General features: G+C 50.1%; 1 protein-coding gene across 2 annotated transcripts; it reads right to left on the reverse strand.

The window, feature by feature from the left end:
* Nucleotides 1-9,533: 9,533 nt before the first annotated feature.
* LOC309398089 (immunoglobulin superfamily containing leucine-rich repeat protein 2-like) lies at nucleotides 9,534-13,094 on the reverse strand. Of its 2 annotated transcripts, none has more exons than XM_081964624.1 (2): nucleotides 12,998-13,094; nucleotides 9,534-11,835 (listed from the first exon to the last, which is right to left on the reverse strand). In XM_081964624.1, the coding sequence occupies exon 2, from the start codon at nucleotides 11,826-11,828 to the stop codon at nucleotides 9,669-9,671; it is 2,160 nt and encodes a 719-aa protein (XP_081820750.1). In that variant the 5' UTR covers nucleotides 11,829-11,835; nucleotides 12,998-13,094; the 3' UTR covers nucleotides 9,534-9,668. The 2 variants fall into 2 exon arrangements, with proteins under 2 accessions (XP_081820750.1, XP_081820751.1); XM_081964625.1 differs by lacking the exon at nucleotides 12,998-13,094 and adding an exon at nucleotides 12,218-12,277.
* Between the last annotated feature and the right edge of the window lie 4,229 nt (nucleotides 13,095-17,323).

Raw genomic sequence — 17,323 nt, forward strand, 5'->3', positions numbered from 1 at the left:
GAAGTTGGAGCAAAGGAAGGGGGGGGGGGAGTGGAGTTGATTTTTTGCAGGCCTCACCAAAAAAAGAAGAAGAAATGTTTGGCTTTTTGTGTTTAATGGAAAGGGTTTCTGGGCTATGCTTTCTGGGAAGAAACTGTTCAGGGTTGTCTCTAACCTGGGGGGGGGGGGGGTGACATTCAAGGAGAAGACTTCCTAAAAGTTTATTCCTGATATTCTGGATTTCTACGAAGGGTTCAGGTCAGGGGTGAAATTCAGCAGGTTCTGACCAGTTCTGGAGAACTGGTAGCAAACATTTTGAGTAGTTCGAGAATCGGCAAATACCACCTCTGGCTGGCCCCGCCCCCATCTATTCTCTGCCTCCCGAGTCCCAGCTGATCGGGAGGGAATGGGGATTTTGCAGTATCCTTCCCCTGGAGTAGGGAAGGAATGGAGATTTTGCAGTATCCTTCCCCTGGAGTGGGAGGGAATGGGGATTTTGCAGTATCCTTCCCCTGCCATGCCCACCAACCACGCCCACAGAACCGGTAATTTCACCACTGCCTTGGAGGTCTTCTAGTCCAACCCCTTGCTCAAGCAGGAAACCCTATATCACTGTAATCTCCAGTGTTGGGGCATTCACAACTTCTGGAGGCAACCTGTTCTACTGATTAATTGTTCTCACTGTCAGGAAATTTCTCCTTAGTTCTAGGTTGCTTCCCTCCTTGATGATTTTCCATCCGTTGCTTCTTCTCGTGGTCATCTGTTAAAGGTAGTCTTATGGATCCTGCACTGAGAAGTTGGTGGACTAGGGAGCCTCTATGGGACTAGATGGCCTGTCTAGGACTATGAATGACTCATAACCCCCATAACCTAACCTACTCATCTAGATCTTTGGGTTTTTATTAAGAAGGAAATTACAAGGAATTAGACATGATACTGTTTCATTCTTTGAGTCAATCAATCAGTCGGAATAGAGCTGGAAGGGACCTGGGAAGGGACCTACTCAAACAGGAAACCTTATGCTATTTTAGACAAATAGCTTTCCAGTCTCTTCTTGAAGACTTCTAGTGTTGGGGCATTCACAACTTCTGGAGGCAAGTTGTTCCACTGGTTAATAGTCCTCACTGTCGGGAAATTTCTACTTCATTCCAGATTGCTTGCTTCTCTCCTTGGTTAGTTTCTCTCTGTTGCTTCTTGTCCTGCCTTCTGGTCCTTTGGAAAATAAGTTGACCGCCCCCTCCCCCCCTTCCTTGTGGCAGCCCCTCAAATATTGGAACCAATAAACACCCATAAACAATAACTAGAAAATCTATGACCTGTTGGCATCCCCTTTGCAAAGTCTCAAGACGATTAGATTTTAAATTGCCCACAGAGTCGATTCAGAGGATATCTGTAGTCCATGGCAGATTTTCACTCCTGCTTTCCTGATTCCACCCCCCCCCTTTCTTTGTACATACTCACTTAAAAATTCACACGTTTTCTGTCTCCTGCAGACTGTAAAGCCCAGATGGGGAGGAGTGAATTAAGGGGAGATTGTCTGTCTCCCCGATGAATAACAGATGAAGTAGTCTAGAGTCTCTGACTCATTGGCTGCTTCGGACTGAAGTAATGTCTCTTAACATAGACAATACATCCTAAATCATATAAAGGTTAAAAAAAGCACCTGTTCTGCTTTACTGTTTCTTTCTAAGAGGACTGCAAAGACTAGTTCAGCTCATGTGGGAAGGGAAAACTGTTGGCTCTGCGTGAGGTTGGGTGTCTCAGACAGCAGATGTGGTAGGCTTGAGAGGACATTGAGGTCATCTCTTTGGCCTTCTCTGTCTTCAAATTTTAGGAAGCCACCTGTCATCTCCTCACTTCGCTTTTTGAGCTTGCTACCTTCTGGTATGGTGTTAATCTGGTATGGTGTTCACAGAATATAGAATAGTAGAATTGGAAGGGACTTTGGAGGTCTTCTAGTTCAACTAGAAGACCCATGGCAAGAGGCAGCTTCCAATCGGTTCCTCATTCACTCCAAGGCATCAGATGTCATCACATTGTTTGCATCAAGGTATCTGCCCATAGTTTCTTCGTTCTGCAGAAGAAGAAGTCCACCCATTCTTCAAATACCTGTTGTGCACCATCTATGAGATATTGGATGTCAACCAATGACAACCCAACCATCCATGATCTGTTCCTCTAGCTACCAGACTCAAGAGGAACTTTGGATTGAATTCAGTTGATCTCCCCTGATCTTCCCTTTTCCCAATTAGAGGAAGCAGGCCAAGAATCCTCCATCCACGTGATGGATGATGCTTAAGAGTTAGAGATCCTGTTTTGGCTTCTGAGATGGAGAGTCTAACTTGGGAAGGGATAAGGATTCCTTTGGAGCAGGAATGCCCAACCTTGGCAACTTTAAGTCTTGTGGACTTCAATTCCCAGAATTCCCCATGCTGTAGCTCCTGCCCTCTGAAATATTTCCCCTTCAGATATCAGGAGGACTCCGACTGTTGGTCTTTTCTAAGACCATGAAGAAGACTTGGTTGTGTGCCTGAACCTGGAATCCCAAATGTGTTAAGGGCCCTTTCCTAGCTGTATTAACACCCATGGTAACAATTTTCCTTGGTGCATATATTTGTACACTGATAATTTTACCTGGTTGGATAATGAAAAATCTGTAAGAAAACAGCCACGCTCAGGGAGCACCAAGAATGCCACCGTTAACCCCCCTTGTCTTCCTATTCCACTGTACTACATACCCTACTCCCTTCGAATAATGAAATGTCTGCAAGAAGCCCACCAAACTCAGGAAGCACCAAGGATCCCACAATTCAACTCTGAGCTACAAATATTCTCTTCTCAAGGTACTGTTGTGGCCCACCAGCAGCCAGCAGAGCTGGCAGCAGATTCGGAGAGTGAGGAGGTTGGGGAGGAACCTGGGCCAATCCTAGAGTCTGGGGAAGGCTCTGAGGAGGGCTCTGTGACAGAGGCAGAGAGGGGGCCAGGACCGTCTGACAGTTATCAGCTGCCTTCAGAGTCAGACATCAGTGAGGCAGACGAACAGCTGGAGCCTGTTCCCAGTGTGCGCATGGGCAGAGTTGCCAGATGAAGGGAACAGCTAAAGAACAGGAGTAAACTTGGGAATAAAGCCGCAGGTGGACGGTGAATGGCCCCTCCCAGAGGAAATAAAAGAGGAGCGAAAGGGGAGTGGAGTTTGCAGGAGAGACCATTAGTTCGCTTCATTGGTTCGTGACTCTCCGAGACTCCTTGCCAAGTTCTGCAGATATTGGCCTAGCAGCTCTCCAAGCCAGATAAGGTCTGTGACTGTAAATCCTCCCTGGAAAGACTTTGCTGGATGTGAATGAGCAGAATCCACAGTCAATTAATTAAAGGGATTTTTGTCAGGACCAGGAGTTCTCAGGAAGCCTGGGTCAGAACAGATATATTTATTTTGTTCTCCTTTCATCATTTGAATTGTTTTTATGTTTTATGATGTACACCACCTCGAATCACTTGCTGAGCAGCTATAGAAATCAAATGGAAGTAAAATAATCAAATAAAACTTCCCTATTATTACCCCCCAAAATCTTCTATGTAGACCTTCATCTAATCAGCAGGAGTCAAAATTGTCTGGAAGGCATCTATCTTATACATAATTTGTCATTTGTCATCTTCCCTCATCTTCCTTCTACTTCCCGGTCTCAAAGGGATCCATTGGCGTATCCTCCAATTCCAATATCTCATCATAACTAGATTCCCCGGAGAATTATTAGGTGGGGGGGAGCCGAAAGGGAGAGAAATCTATTACTCTCTAATTAATTGGAGGCGGAGATGGCTTCGTTTCCTTCTCTCCTTCCTATGTCTTAAAGCGGAAAACTCAATTAAAACCTTTCCACCAGAGACTATTTTTCTATAATGAGAAAGTTCTACATTTGTAATGCACCATAAAAATGTGGATATTGTCATGGAAGAAGGGGTGAAATGCTACCGATAGTTTTAAAAAAAATGCTTTAAAAAGTTTTTTTAAAGTTCCAACGATCAGCTGTGCAACAATCAGCTCTGCCTGATTGTCTGTGAGGTTCCTGCTTGTGGCAGGGGCCATTTCGTGTGAAGTCCAGCTGCTTTTGCATTGGGTGTGAGTTCAGTTGTGTAGCTTTTGTGTTATTTTTGTGTAAAGCGTGATAGTTTGTTTTTTGAACTCTCTGTGACTCCGTGAGGTTCCTGCTTGTGGAAGGGGCCATTTCGTGTGAATTCCAGCTGCTTTTACATCGTGTGTGAGTCAGTTGTGCAGTCACGCCCAACCGGTCACATGACCACCAAGCCACGCCCACCCAGTAATATGGCCACCAAGCCACGCCCACCAAACCACGCCGACAGAACCGGTAGGGAATTTTTTTGAATTTCACCACTGTGACAAATACTTTTATTATTTTTTGCCCTCCAGGATTTTGCCTGAAGAATGGCCTCATTGTGTCCTCTGCTCAATTCTTAGACCATTTTGTTTCATTTAAAATAATGACAATCCCCTTTCAGGTGTTTTTCACAGCCATGTGAGCCATTAAAAGTCTTTAAAAGCCATTAAAACTCTTTAAATGTCTTTAAAAATCATTAAAAACAGCCTTTCAGGTGTTTTTCACAGCCATGTGATCCAGGGCCAGTGGCTGAGTAGGGAAGGGGCTGTTTTTAAAGTAGCTCTTTAAAAGGGAGTGGGTTGCTGAACAATTTTGGTAGATATTCATGTGTGAATATACACCTGCACAATTGTGGCAAAAAAGCAACTCAGTTTGTGAATTCTCCTCCAGGCTTAAAAGACCTTTAGCCCTGTAATCCCAAATAAGCAGGCCCACACTTGCCATTGAATTAGTAGTATGTTTAGGTTGGTTAAAATTGCTCTTCATTTTAAATATTGTATTATTTCACGTTTTTTTGCACTTCCAATGAAGATATGCGCAGTGTTCATAGAAATTTGTTCATGTTTTTTTCAAACTATAGTCTGGCCCATAGCAGTCTGAAGGACCATTATCCCTCCTTAATTCACCATTGGAGGCTGTGTGTGTGTGTGTGTGTGTGTGTGTGTGTGTGTGTGTTGATTCTCGCCTTCTTCCGCCTGCTTCCAATGTCTCTCAATGCCCATCTTGGGAGTTTTAGTTGCAGTCTTAATTGGTGCAGTTCTCACGCTGGTTTATTGTGTGGTTGTCTGAAAGATATGATCAGGAGTTATTTTGAAGGAAATTTTGTTTGTTTCATGCCCTACAATCTGGCTCCTCATTTTACCCACCTCGGAAGGAGGGAAGGCTGAGTCCACCTTGAGCCTGATGAGATTCGAACTGCCAAATTGCAGGCAGCCGGCAGTCAGCAGAAGCAGCCTGCAGTACTGCACTCTAACCACTGCGCCACCGAGGCTCATGCTTCCTCTCTTTCAACCTTCCTCTCTTTAAAAAATTTTTTTTAAAAAAAAAAACGCCTTAAAATAATTTCCTGCTGTAATGCAGAAAAGGGGAGCGGCTGCCCAATTTTCAACCCCTGCCGATTCCCGTCGACTCCTTCACCGTGTTTGAAAAGCGACCAAGCATTTGAAGCCTGCCAGATCTCTGCCTCCTGACTGTGTTATCCCAGAGAGCAGCCCGCTTCAGATAAGGGCTGTAAAAAGAAAGGAAGGAAGGAAGGAAGAAATGTTGGAATAGACATGTGCATCTCTGCCAAGGCAGGAACTTGCCTCCTGTCTTCTGCAAATTAGCTGGGCTTGAAAGCAGGAGGGGAAGCCAAGGATCCCATCTGCTCTAGAACTCCCGCCGTGAGTGAGAAGCGAGGCTTTCAGTTTTCAGATTCTGGGGTGCCAATCTAAAGGTGTGTGTGTGTGTGTGTGTGTGTGTGTTCTGTTTCGCAACTGAGCTTTAGCCATTGGGCTGCACACAACCTTCATCGCTGCATGGAATTGGCTCCTTGAGAGCCAGGTTGGTGCAGTGGGGAAGGCACCAGATGAGAAACTAGGAGACGGCGAGTTCTAGTTCTGGCTTAGGTACCAAAGACAGCTGGGTGACTTTTGGACAAAGCAACAAGAGATGGTGAATTCTAGTTCCACGTTAGGTATCTAAAATCTAAAAAGCAAAAGGAGACATTTGGGCATAAAAACTGAGTGGGTGACTTTGGGTTAGTCTCTCTCTTCAAGTCCAGCCCATCTCACAGGAATGTTGATGTTCTTGCTCTCTTTCTCTCTCCTCCCTCTTTCTCTCACTCTCTCTCTCTTTCTCTCCCTCCTCTCTTTCTTTCCCTCTCTTTCGCTCTGTTTCTCTTTCTCCCTCTTTCTCTCTCTCCCCCCTCTCTCTCACTCTTCCCCCCTCTCTTTCTCTCTCTCCTTCTCTCTTTCTCTTTCTCTCTCTCTTTCTCTGTCCTCTTTTTCTCTCTCTCCCTCTCTCCCTCTCTCTCTAACATTCTACCTCTGTGTGTGTGTGTGTTTCTCTCTCCTCTCTCTTTCTATCACTCTCTCTCTCTCTTTCTCTCTCTCCTCTCTTTCTTTCCCTCTCTTTCTCTCTGCTTCTCTTTCTCCTTCTTTCTCTCTCTCCCCCCCCTCTCTCTCACTCTTCCCCCCTCTCTATCCTTTCTCTCTCTCGTCTCTTTCTCTTTTTCTCTCTCTTTCTCTGTCCTCTTTTTCTCTCTCTCCCTCTATCCCCCTCTCTCTATCCTTCTACCTCTCTCTTTCTCTCTCTCTCATTTTCTCAATGATTTTTTCTCTCTCGTTATTTCTCATTCTCTCTCTCTCTCTCTCTCTCTCTCTCTCTATCTCTATCTCTCTCTCACACACACACACAGAGGTTGTTGTTTCTAGGGGCCCCGTTGTTTCCGAAGTGTGGGCTGCCTTTCAAACTGAAGCTGAAACGCAAGAGACCCGCAAACGCGAGAGTTCTGCACAGCACTCCGGGCGCCCAAGAGCGCGCGAAGTCAAGCGCCGTTTGACTTCCTCCTTCGACCGCGGAGTCCATCTGGCCCGCCTCTCTCTCTCTGCCAAGAATCGGGGTCTCCCGTCGGCAAGCTGAGGCTCTGAGACCCCCCCCCCACTTCTTTAAAAGCAGAAGTCTGTTCCAGCGAGCCTTTTAAGGCAGCAAACAAACCTTCATCCCGGAGCGCCTTTTCGCCTTTCCTTTTCCTGATTTTTTTGCGCTATGAAACGATTAAAAGAAGTGGGGGTCTCATCATCCTCCTTTGATAGCCCCCCCCCCATACACACCCACACATCGATCCTTGGGCCCAAGTTTTCGAACTCCCTAAGAGGAAAGGCTTGCTTTAAAAAAATCCTTTAAAAGTTGCTCTTTAGTTTTAGCTGTTTAGAATTAACAGAATCACAGGATTGAGAGGACCCTTGGAGGTCTTCTAGTCCAGCCCCCTTCTCAGGCAGGAAACCTTATACTATTTTAAACAAACGGCTGTGTTTTCGCCATTCGTTTTTTTTTTCCTTTTGGGGGGAGTAAAGTCACCCCTTTCTCCCGCTGACGCTGCTGCCCAAGATTAACGCAATTTTAAAGTCAAGCCGCCCCTAAAAATCTAATTACCCCCCCCTCGGATTTCCCTCCTCCCTCCGCGCAGAAACCTACAGAGAAGCGCATAGCTTTTAAGTGCGAGGAGTATAGGAACGATTCACGGTCCAGGAAAAAAAACGAATCGGCGGTCCGATACCACTAATTTTGTAAAACGGAAATGGGGCTTCCATAAATTCCGATTAGAATTAGCGGGATGGGGGGTGGGGGGACAGGGAGGTTGGAAAAGGGCAAGTCCTTCCTGGCAAAAGACCCCTCCTCTTTTCCAAAATTGGCAATCAGTGCATAAACTTTACGGGAGGGAGGGGGACGGAAATGGTTGTTTTTATATATATTCAGCATAAGCATGGCATCGAGATATTCTGCATTTATATTATAAAGATTTTGAGAGGAGGAAGCAATTGGGGGGGGCAGCGAAGGGGCAGAAGCACTGAGTTTTCTCTTTCTTTTCATCCTGCTCGGAATTCAATCTACTGTACGCTTCCTCCCACCCTCCCAGTTCGCCAAATAAGGATGTAACAGAGCAGTTGACTATATAATTTTTGGGGGGTCTGTTTTTATTGGACTTTCCATGTACAGAAATACACCCCTCTTGTGGCTGGGGTTTGATTGTATCATTAATTCTTCTTAGACTTTAAACCATCGTATAGTATAGAAGTGGTGTTATTTCTCCCAGCCCAAGAGAGAGAGAAAAATTGTGCTGTTTCTTAGCTGATCTTTTGTTGTGTTTGCATTTTTTTTGTTGCGTTGTTTTCCTTGACAAAAGTCTAATATATATATACTAATAAAACGACTGGTTCACCGATGCAAATACTATCTCACTCCCAAAATCAGCAGCCAGACCCACCAATATTTTTTCCTTTCCTCTTCTTTCCTTCTTTTTTCTTTTCCTTTCCTCTTTCCTTTCTTTTCCTCTTCTTTTCTTTTCCTTCCTTTCCTCTTGTTTCCTTGCCTTCTTTTCTTTCTTTTCCTTTCCTCTTTCCTTTCCTTTCCTCTTCTTTCCTTTCCTTTTCTCTTCTTTTCTTTTCTTTCCTCTTCTTTCATTCTCTCTTTTCTTTCCTTTCTTCCTGTTTCCTTTCCTTTCCTTTTCTCTTCTTTCCTTTCCTTCCCTCTTTTCTTTCCTTCCCTCTTCTTTTCTTTTCTTTCCTTTTTCCCTTTCCCTTTTCCCTTTTTTTCCCCTTTCTATTTCCCTTTTTTTTTTCCAGCCACCCAAACACCAGCCAGGGCAGGAAAGTTTATCTAAGCAGCTATTCTACTGATTAAACGTTTAGGAAACACGGATCTTCATGAGGGAAACGCTTCAGATGGGGGCCCGGGAGGGAAAATTCACGACGGGAGGATGGTGGGACTAAACGAGGCCTCTTCACTCGACTGAATGAGCTCCACCAGCGGTCCAAAATGCACACAAATACATTGACACGTTTCTACAGCACGGGTTCCAATTATTATTCACATGGTCAGAGGAAACCTGTTCCTTCGGTTGGACCTGCCTGGGTCTGCTGCCGAGCAGCGACCCTGACCCGGGTTAACGTCTTCACGACCAACTGTCCAAGCCGGAATGGGATGGGAAGGCGAGGCAATTTGTCCAGGGCAGGTTGGGCAGCTAGAACAAAGGACGGGAGCTGTCCAGCAATCCCGACCTCCTGAAAACTAAACGGAGGCGCGGTTTCGTAGGGACGCCAGTCTTTCAGGGACCCTCTACCCACCCAAATCCGGGTTCTCCTTGATCCTTACCTTTCGACTTTGACCAAGAAATGGATTCAACGAGAGTGAGGAGAAAAGGAGGGGAGACGCGTGTCAACGAGAAGGGAAGGAAAGCCAACACTGACGCTTGGTGCGTGTACCATTCCGACTTCAAAACCGAGGTGTCAATTTCTCCGCCGCTTAGTTTCACACACACACACACACACACACACACACCAGGACGGACCTCTTCAAATGTTGTCCGAATAGGTCAGCCCCCTCTAAGAAAGGGCCCGAGAGAGAGCCCACCCTACCCCACCCCAAAAAACCTACCCCGCCCCACGCCCCATCCCAACCGTAACCAATTTAGGCTGAAATCCAAACACTCCGCCCTTGTTCCAAGCGGAGACCCTTCCCAATAAAACCGTGGATCCGCGGGGGTCCAGCGAGGCGCGAGCGCCTGCGAGTTTCGGGAGGGGAGCCGCCCGGGCCAGCTCAGCGAGGCGGGGTCTTGTAGTTGCCGTTGATCTCCTGGGAGATGGTCACGGCCTCGGCCCCGAGCGGGAGGCGGTCGCTGTACTCCGAGCCCCCTTCGAATTCCTCCTGGTTGGCTTTGGACTGGGATTCGGCCAGGGAGCCAGCCGCCAAGCTGGGGTCCCTGGCCAGCTGCCCCCCGCCCTCGCTGGCCCTCCCCTCTCCTTCTTCCTCTTCCTCCTCTTCCTCCTCCTCCTCCTCTTCCAGCTCCCCCCGGCCCACCTCGCTGGGCTGGTAGTTCTTCTCCGACTCCAGGTAAGACGCCCGGGGGTCGAAGTCGGCCGCCATGTGCTTCTCCATCTGGTCGGCGGGGTTCTGCGCCCGCAGGATCAGGCGGTAGGTCTTGCCCTGGTACTTGGAGAGCAGGTGGCAGCAGGTGGCACCCAGCAGCGGGAGGGTGGCCAGAGCCAGCAGGAAGGCGCTGACCACCACGATGATGAGCAGGGAAGGTACCTCTTTCTTGGTGCTGAAAACCACCTGCACCTGGCAGTCCTCGCCCCCCGCGAAGCTCAGGCAGACCGAGTAGTTGGTGCCCGGGACGAGGCCTCGGAACCAGTAGGAGTTCAGGCCCTCCTCGATCTGCGACCACCGCACCAGCGCCGGCGGCGACCCCCGGCGGCTCTCCTGGCAGAGATAGAGCCGGCGCAGCTGGCCCTTCTTCTCCCCCCGGCCGGGGAAAGGCGTGATCTGCACCTTGGCTTCGCGCTCCGACACGTCCAGCGCGATGACGCCCAGCTCGAAGCTCTGCGGCTTCAGCTCCGCGCTCTGGTTGAACGCGTGGTTGGAGACGTAGCGAGGCAGCTGGATCGGGCCTGCGCCTCCGCTGCTGCCGCCCCCGCCCCCGCAGCGAGGCTCGAAGGCGGCCGGACGAGAGGGCGTGTCGGGCCGCGAGTCGGATTCGCTGGGCTCGGTGCCGCCGCCGTCGGGCGCCTCAGGATCGCGCGCAGCGTCTGGCTCCGGCGGCCAGAGGAGCTTGCGCTTCTCCTCCGGCTTCATGACGCTGTTCTTGGACGCCTTGCGCTCGCCGGGCGGCGCCTTGGCCTCGGTCTTGGGGCCGCTGACGGGGTCCTTGGGCGCGGCGTCGGCCAGAGCCACGCGGAGCGAGCTTTGGTTGCTGCCCACCTCGTTGGCGGCCACGCAGGTGTAGGTGCCTTCCTCCTTCTTGCCCAGGTGAGGGAGCAGCAAAGTGCCATTGGGGAAGGCGCGGAAGCTCTGCCTCTCCCCTGCGCCCGCCGGCGGCAGCGCATTCAGCCCCTCGGCCTCGCTGCCCGCGATCTCCAGCGTCTGGCCCGAGGCTTGGATCCGCCAGGTGAGCTCGGGCCGGGGGAGCCCCTCGGCGTGGCAGTGCAAGGCTAGCCAGGAGCCGTAGGCCAGGCTCTGCAGGTCGGGCTGGAAACTGAGACGCACGGCGGGGGCGGCGCAGCGCATGTAGGGAACGTTGAGCAGCGGCTGACCCTTCCAAGCTTCGGGCGCGGCGCAGGTGATGGCTTCCCTCTCTGGGATGGAGATCAAGGTGTGCTCCGTCCAGTTCTTCAGCCACATCAGCGGGCAGGTGCAGTTGAAGGGGTTGTTGTAGATCTGCAGGTGGGAGAGGGAGGTCAGCGGGTCGAAGGTGCCCTCCGCCAGGCCGCTGAAGAAGTTATTGTTGATGCGCAAGGAGCGCAAGTCGCTCAGGGAGGCGAAGGCCCCCGACGGCAGGTGGGCCATCCGATTATTGTTCATCTTGAGCAGCTGCAGGGCGCTGAGGTTGCGCAGGTCGGCCCAGGGGAAGTCGGCGATCTGGTTGTGGCTCACGTCGAGGTTCTTCAGCAGTCCCAGCACCGCCAGCGTGCCTTCCTCCACTGCGCGGATCTGGTTATGGGCCAGCCAGAGCGAGGTGACTTGGGTGACTTCGGCGAAGGTGCCCCGGGCCAGCGCCGTGATCTTGTTGGCTGAGAGGCTCAGCGTGGTCACGTTGGAAGGCAGCCCCGACGGCACCGTCTGCAGGTCTTTGTAAGCGCAGTCGGCGAACTGCTGCGCGTATTTGTCCACGCAGGCGCAAGGCTCCGGGCAGCCGGCGATGGGCGCCCACCAGAAAGCCGAGGTCGCCAGCCAGGCGCGCAGCAGGAGCGCGGCCACCATCTTGGGTCTGCAGAAGGGGGGGGGGAGGAAGAGAGAGAGAAAGAGAGGCTGAGAGATGCCTGCGCCCCCCCCAAAAAAAATCCCCCAGCCCCTTCCAGGACCCCACAGACACTCCCCGCCTGCTTTCCTCCCAACCTCCCCCGCCCGTGCCTTGAGACGTTTAGCAACACCCATCATCCCCAGACAACGGGATTAACGGAGCTGCACCCCAATATTGGATGCCAAGGAAGACACAGACCTCCAACAGTCTTTCGCTACTGCTCCCATCATCCGCAGCCAGAAGCAGCGGGAGAACCGGAGCCCCTCACCCAACCTGCCCTGGCAAGCCACGCGTGTTTGCCCCGCGCATCCTCGGGGCTTTGAGGGCGTCCAGAGACTTGTCAACTAACCATCCGCGCCGGTTCCTACGACCCGGGAGCTCGACACGTGTCGGGCTTGACGGCGTGCCGATGTATTCTGCCACCGGACATCGCCTTCCCCTTCCTCCTTTCTCTCCCTTATGCCGCTGGAGTCTGCTGAGCCTTCGGCGTGTAAGAGCGCTTCTTGCGCGGCATTCGGGAGTTAGTCCGAATCCTAAGAACGGAGCATTCGCAGCTTCGGTCTCCGTTCCTTGGCGGAGAAAGACCTCCTCCGCCGTCTCCGCCTGTCTGTCCCGGGAGTTTCCCCCTCCCCCTTTGCCTTCCACTGCGCCGCCCGTCCTCTCCCGTTTGGCACGTGCCACCTGGTTTGCCAGCCTGGCTGCCCCTCCCCACAACCGTCCATCTACCCCCACCCCACCCCCTTCCAGGATCTGCCTACCTCATTAAGCCATGGTTTAGTCGATAATAATAAACCACACCTTGGGCTATAAGATATAAAACTGCGGTTGGGCTGCGCTGATCCTGACCGAGTCGCAAACAACAGTCTTCGCTAGCTCCCCTCACCTCCTGCGCTCTCTCGGGACGCCAACTAACACACACACACCCAAAAAATCAGCCCCCACGTGTCTGGGTCCTTCGGATCCACCAGAAACTGCTGCATGGGTCGCACCCCGCCCAGGTAAACCGCCCAGGTAAACTGACACCTGCCCCACGTGAGAGGAGGATGCTCCTGGCACGTACAGGTTGCTCTTGGCTCCCAGCGCCCCAAACTCCCGGGACCCCGTCTCTAGCCTCATGCAGACCCCTTACCCTTTTATCTGGAGCTCCGGCAGCGTTTCTTTCGGGGGGCGCGGGAGCCCTGCGGAACTCCAGGCATGGGGCTAGGATCGCGCGTGTGACACGCCCCACTCGGGACGGGGAGCCGCTGTGGGTCCGTCCTTCCTTCCTTCCTTCCTTCCTTCCTTCCTTCCTTCCTTCCTTCCTTCGGGATGGGAGCGGCTTTCCGAGCTTCGCTCCCTCCCCCCTCCTCCCGATCGCCGCCCACCGCCCCTTAGCGAAAGCCTCACCTTCGCTCAGCGGAGCTGGCTGGCCAGTCCGAGCGCGCAAACCAGGCGCCCGCAGACGCGCCCAGCCCGGACGGTCGCCCCCCCTCCCCTCCCCCGTTCCTTGAGTGGGTGTGGAAAGCGCAGCCCCCTCCTCAGCGAAAGCCATGCAATATTTAGCATGTCGAGATCTCTCCAAGCCACCGGGGGTCTTTCCCTCCCTCCTCTGCCCAGCCCCCAAGCAAGGACGGAGTGGTATTGTTAGCATCCTCCTCTTCCTCCTTTACCTGGGCAGCTGGGGCAGGAAAGCTATTTCCAACCGCCCGGGATCCTGAGACGGCTCGGAGGGGGAACTAGACAATCAACTGAACGGTCCAGCTGCGGCCGTTCTTTCTTTCCCGCGGCTGCAGTTCTTTTCTTCCTTCTCCGTCTGATTTCTCTAGCCTGAACTCAAATCAGAATAAATGGGATTTTCCTTCAGCTGGTCTTCCACTTTCATTTTCCTTTCTTGGTAAGCCAAAAAGGGCTACTTAGTCGCTTCATTCTGTCTCTCTCTCTGTCTCTGTCTCTGTCTCTCTCTGTCTCTCTCTCTCTCTCTCTCTTCCTCCCTCCCTCCCTCCCTCTCCTCTCTCTCTCCTCTCCTCTCTCTCCCTCTCTCTCTCTCCCTCTCTCTCGCTCCCTCCCTTCCTCCCTTCTCTCTCTGTTTCTCTCTCTCCATCTCTCTCTTTTTTCTTTCTCTCTCTCCCTCTCTCTCGCTCCCTCCCTTCCTCCCTTCTCTCTCTGTTTCTCTCTCTCCATCTCTCTCTTTTTTCTTTCTCTCTCTCCCACCCTCTCTCACCCCCTCTCTCTCCATCTCTCTCTCTCTTTTATCTTTCTCTCTCTCCTTCTCTCTTTCTTTCTTTCTCTCTCTCTCTCACATACACACACACAATATTCTTTAAAATTAAAATAAGTGCAAGTTAATGGGGTGGGTTTTTAATGTTTATTTCTCTCTTGTTTTTAATAAACAACTCATGGTGGATACACCTGATACTCCTTCCTCCTCTTATTTTCCACATTACAACAACCCTGTGAGGTGAGTTGGGCTGAGAGAGATAGGAATTGGCCCAAAGTCACCCAGATGGCTTTCGTGCCTAAGGCGGGACTATAACTCCCTGCCACCTAGTGATTGGCCCAAAGTCACCCAGTTGGTTTTCATGCCTAAGGCAGGACTAGAACTCACTGTTCTCCTAGTGATTGGCCCAAAGTCACCCACAATGTCTCAGAAGAAGAAGAAGAAGAAGAAGAAGAAGAAGAAGAAGAAGAAGAAGAAGAAGAAGAAGAAGAAGAAGAAGAAGAAGAAGAAGAAGAAGAAGAAGAAGAAGAAGAAGAAGAAGAAATTCACAACCTTTTAATTTTCTAGTTTCTCCCACTTCATGGTAACCCCAATGGTTCGCCAATGTTTCTCAACTTTAACGTATAATGCCACTCAAAAAAGTGACTGATTATCGTTATTCACACTTACGACCTTTGCAGCATGTGACTAAACTTCAGCCGCTTAGCCACTGACTCGTATTTATGACCGTGGGAGTATCGGAATTATTGAAGGAGTGGCCTTTGCAAGAACCCCCGTGTCCTTTCTTCTACGCAGAGTAAAGTTTTTGCAAATCTCCACCTCGGTGTGTGTGGTTTATTGGGCATTACACACCAGGCAGAAGCATTTTTTCTGGGACAATAATGGTTTGCACGATGCTGACCTTCGTTGCTATGGACTCATCGCAATATTTGAATAAAAGCTTTTGATTAGAAGCATAAGCCGGTTAGAAAAACTAACTGCTTCTTCCGAGCTAACTTCACGGATAATTTATGCCGTTGAAATTAGGCAACATAAATTAATCCTAAATTCTGCCTCTCGGCTTTTATTACTTCAGGAAAAAGGGGAGGTGGACGGAGCGAAATCAATTTTCATAAATGCGGTGGATTTCTGCACTGCTAAATCCAGACTCTGCCACCGGCTCTTGCGGAGAACCGTTTAAATTAAGCGATACATAATTAATCGCTGCAAATCGAGCAGACTGAATATGATATAGTTTGGCATTTGGGGGGAGGAGGATTTAGTTCAAACTGGCAATGCTATTTTACGCCCCGAAAAGGTAACTGTTATTTTAACAGGCAATTTAAACCGCTCACATGTTCTTCACCCAAATGGTCTGGAGCAATTATGGCATCGAGGAAAAAAAATGGTCTGCCCAGCCTCTGAATATTCTGCAAATATTGATAATAATGTTGGTTGTAAATGTAGGTTTTACACTTCCCAGCTGTGCTTTTGTACGTCAGGCATATTTCAATGCAGATACGCCGATATTTGGTCTGTTTTCTCACGAAAGAAAGACACATGTGCTGATAATACTGACTTACGACTAGTCCTCGGATCTACGTCCAGTGTATGCCCATGGTCACGAGAACAGAATCTGAGCACTTGTTCTGACCCAGGCTTCCTTAGAAAGCCAGAAGTAGAGTCTGGGTCCCTGCAAAACCCCTTTGATTTACACGACTGCAAATTCCTTTCATTCACAGTCAGCCAGGCTTGGCAAACAGTCTTTCAGAGGAATATTTATCCACACGAACCTTATCTCATTTGGAGAGCTGCCAGATAACTAGTTTCCAAATGCAGGGCAAGGCAATACTTGGCACAGGGTCTCTTATAGTCACAAAGAGAACTTTCCACTCTTGAACCGATTGAATGAACGAATCCTGCAAAAGCCCCCTCCGCATTTGCTCCTCTTTTGTTTACTATGAGAGGGGTCAATCACCTCCAAGGTGTGGCTTTACTCCCAATTCGACCTTGTTTTCTTAGTTGTTCTTGTCTTCTGGCAGCTCTGGGCATGCGCACACTGGGAACAGGCTCCAACTGTTCCTCTGCCTCACTGCTGTCTAACTCCTTCGCTGCCTCTGAGGCAGAGCCCTCATCTGAGCTTTCCTCAGCCCCCAGGACTGGCCCAGGTTCCTCCCCAACCTCCTCGCTGGCCGCTGGTGGACCCCAACAGAACCTGACAACCAGCATGTATTTATTGATGAAGATTGCAGCGTTCTGGGGTCATGTGATCTCCATTTGCGACCTTCCCAGTAAGAAGCAATCCCATTAGAGGATTTGCTTAACATCTGTATGATTCACTTAATGACCTCAGGGTACTGATGTTACCTAGTTCGGTAATGAAACATCTGCAAGAAAATAGTCAACCGCAGAGAGCACCCAGGTCTTTTTGATATTAAGATTAGATTAGATTAACAGAGTTGGAAAGGACCTTGTAGGTCATCTAGTCTAGCCCCCTGCCTAAGCAGGAGACCCCACACCATTTTGGACAAATGGCAGTCTGTTCTCTTCTTGAAAGCCTCCAGGGATGAAGCTCCCACAACTTCCGAAGGCAACTTCTGTTCCAGGGGTTGATCGTTCTCCCTGTCAGGAAATTCTCCAGGTTGAATCTCTCCTTGGTTAGTTTCCATCCATTGTTCCTTGTCTGGCCTTTGGGTGCTTTGGAAAATAGCTTGACCCCCCCCCCCCCTCTGTGGCAGCCTCTCAAATATTGGAAGTCTGCTCTCCTGTCTCCCCTGGTCCTTCTCTTCACTAGACTAGCCAGGTCCACTTCCTGCAACCATTCATCGTATGTTTTAGCCTCCAGTCCCCTCATCATCCTGGTTGCTCTTCTCTGCACTTTTTCTATAATTCCCACAGTCCTCCTCCTTCTCCTCTCTCTGCAAACCCCACTCCCTTCTAGCACTGATGATGTTACCTAAGTTGGGTAGTGAACGTCTGCAAGAAAACAGCCAAGCTCCAAGAAGCACCAAGGACCCCACAGTCCTCCTCCTCCCCCTCTCTGCAAACCCCACTCATTTCTAGCACTGATAATGTTACCTAGTTTGGTAATGAAACACCTGCAAGAAAGCAACCAAGCTCAAAGAATTTCAACCCAGAGCTACAAATATTCTCCTTTATCAATATTCTGCTTTTGAGGAACGAAAGCAAGGCAAATCTTCTCGTACTAGACTGCCATCTGCTGTTCCATGTCTTTACACCACAAAAACACAATGTAAGTAAACTTCACAAAACACAGGC

Source organism: Natrix helvetica (genome assembly GCF_964273705.1).
Source record: "Natrix helvetica genome assembly, chromosome: 12".
Taxonomy (NCBI): Eukaryota; Metazoa; Chordata; class Lepidosauria; order Squamata; family Natricidae; genus Natrix; species Natrix helvetica.

Coding starts and splice junctions, on each gene's coding strand:
- LOC309398089 (XM_081964624.1), bottom strand. CDS start 11,828: ATGGTGGCCGCGCTCCTGCTGCGCGCCTGGCTGGCGACCTCGGCTTTC.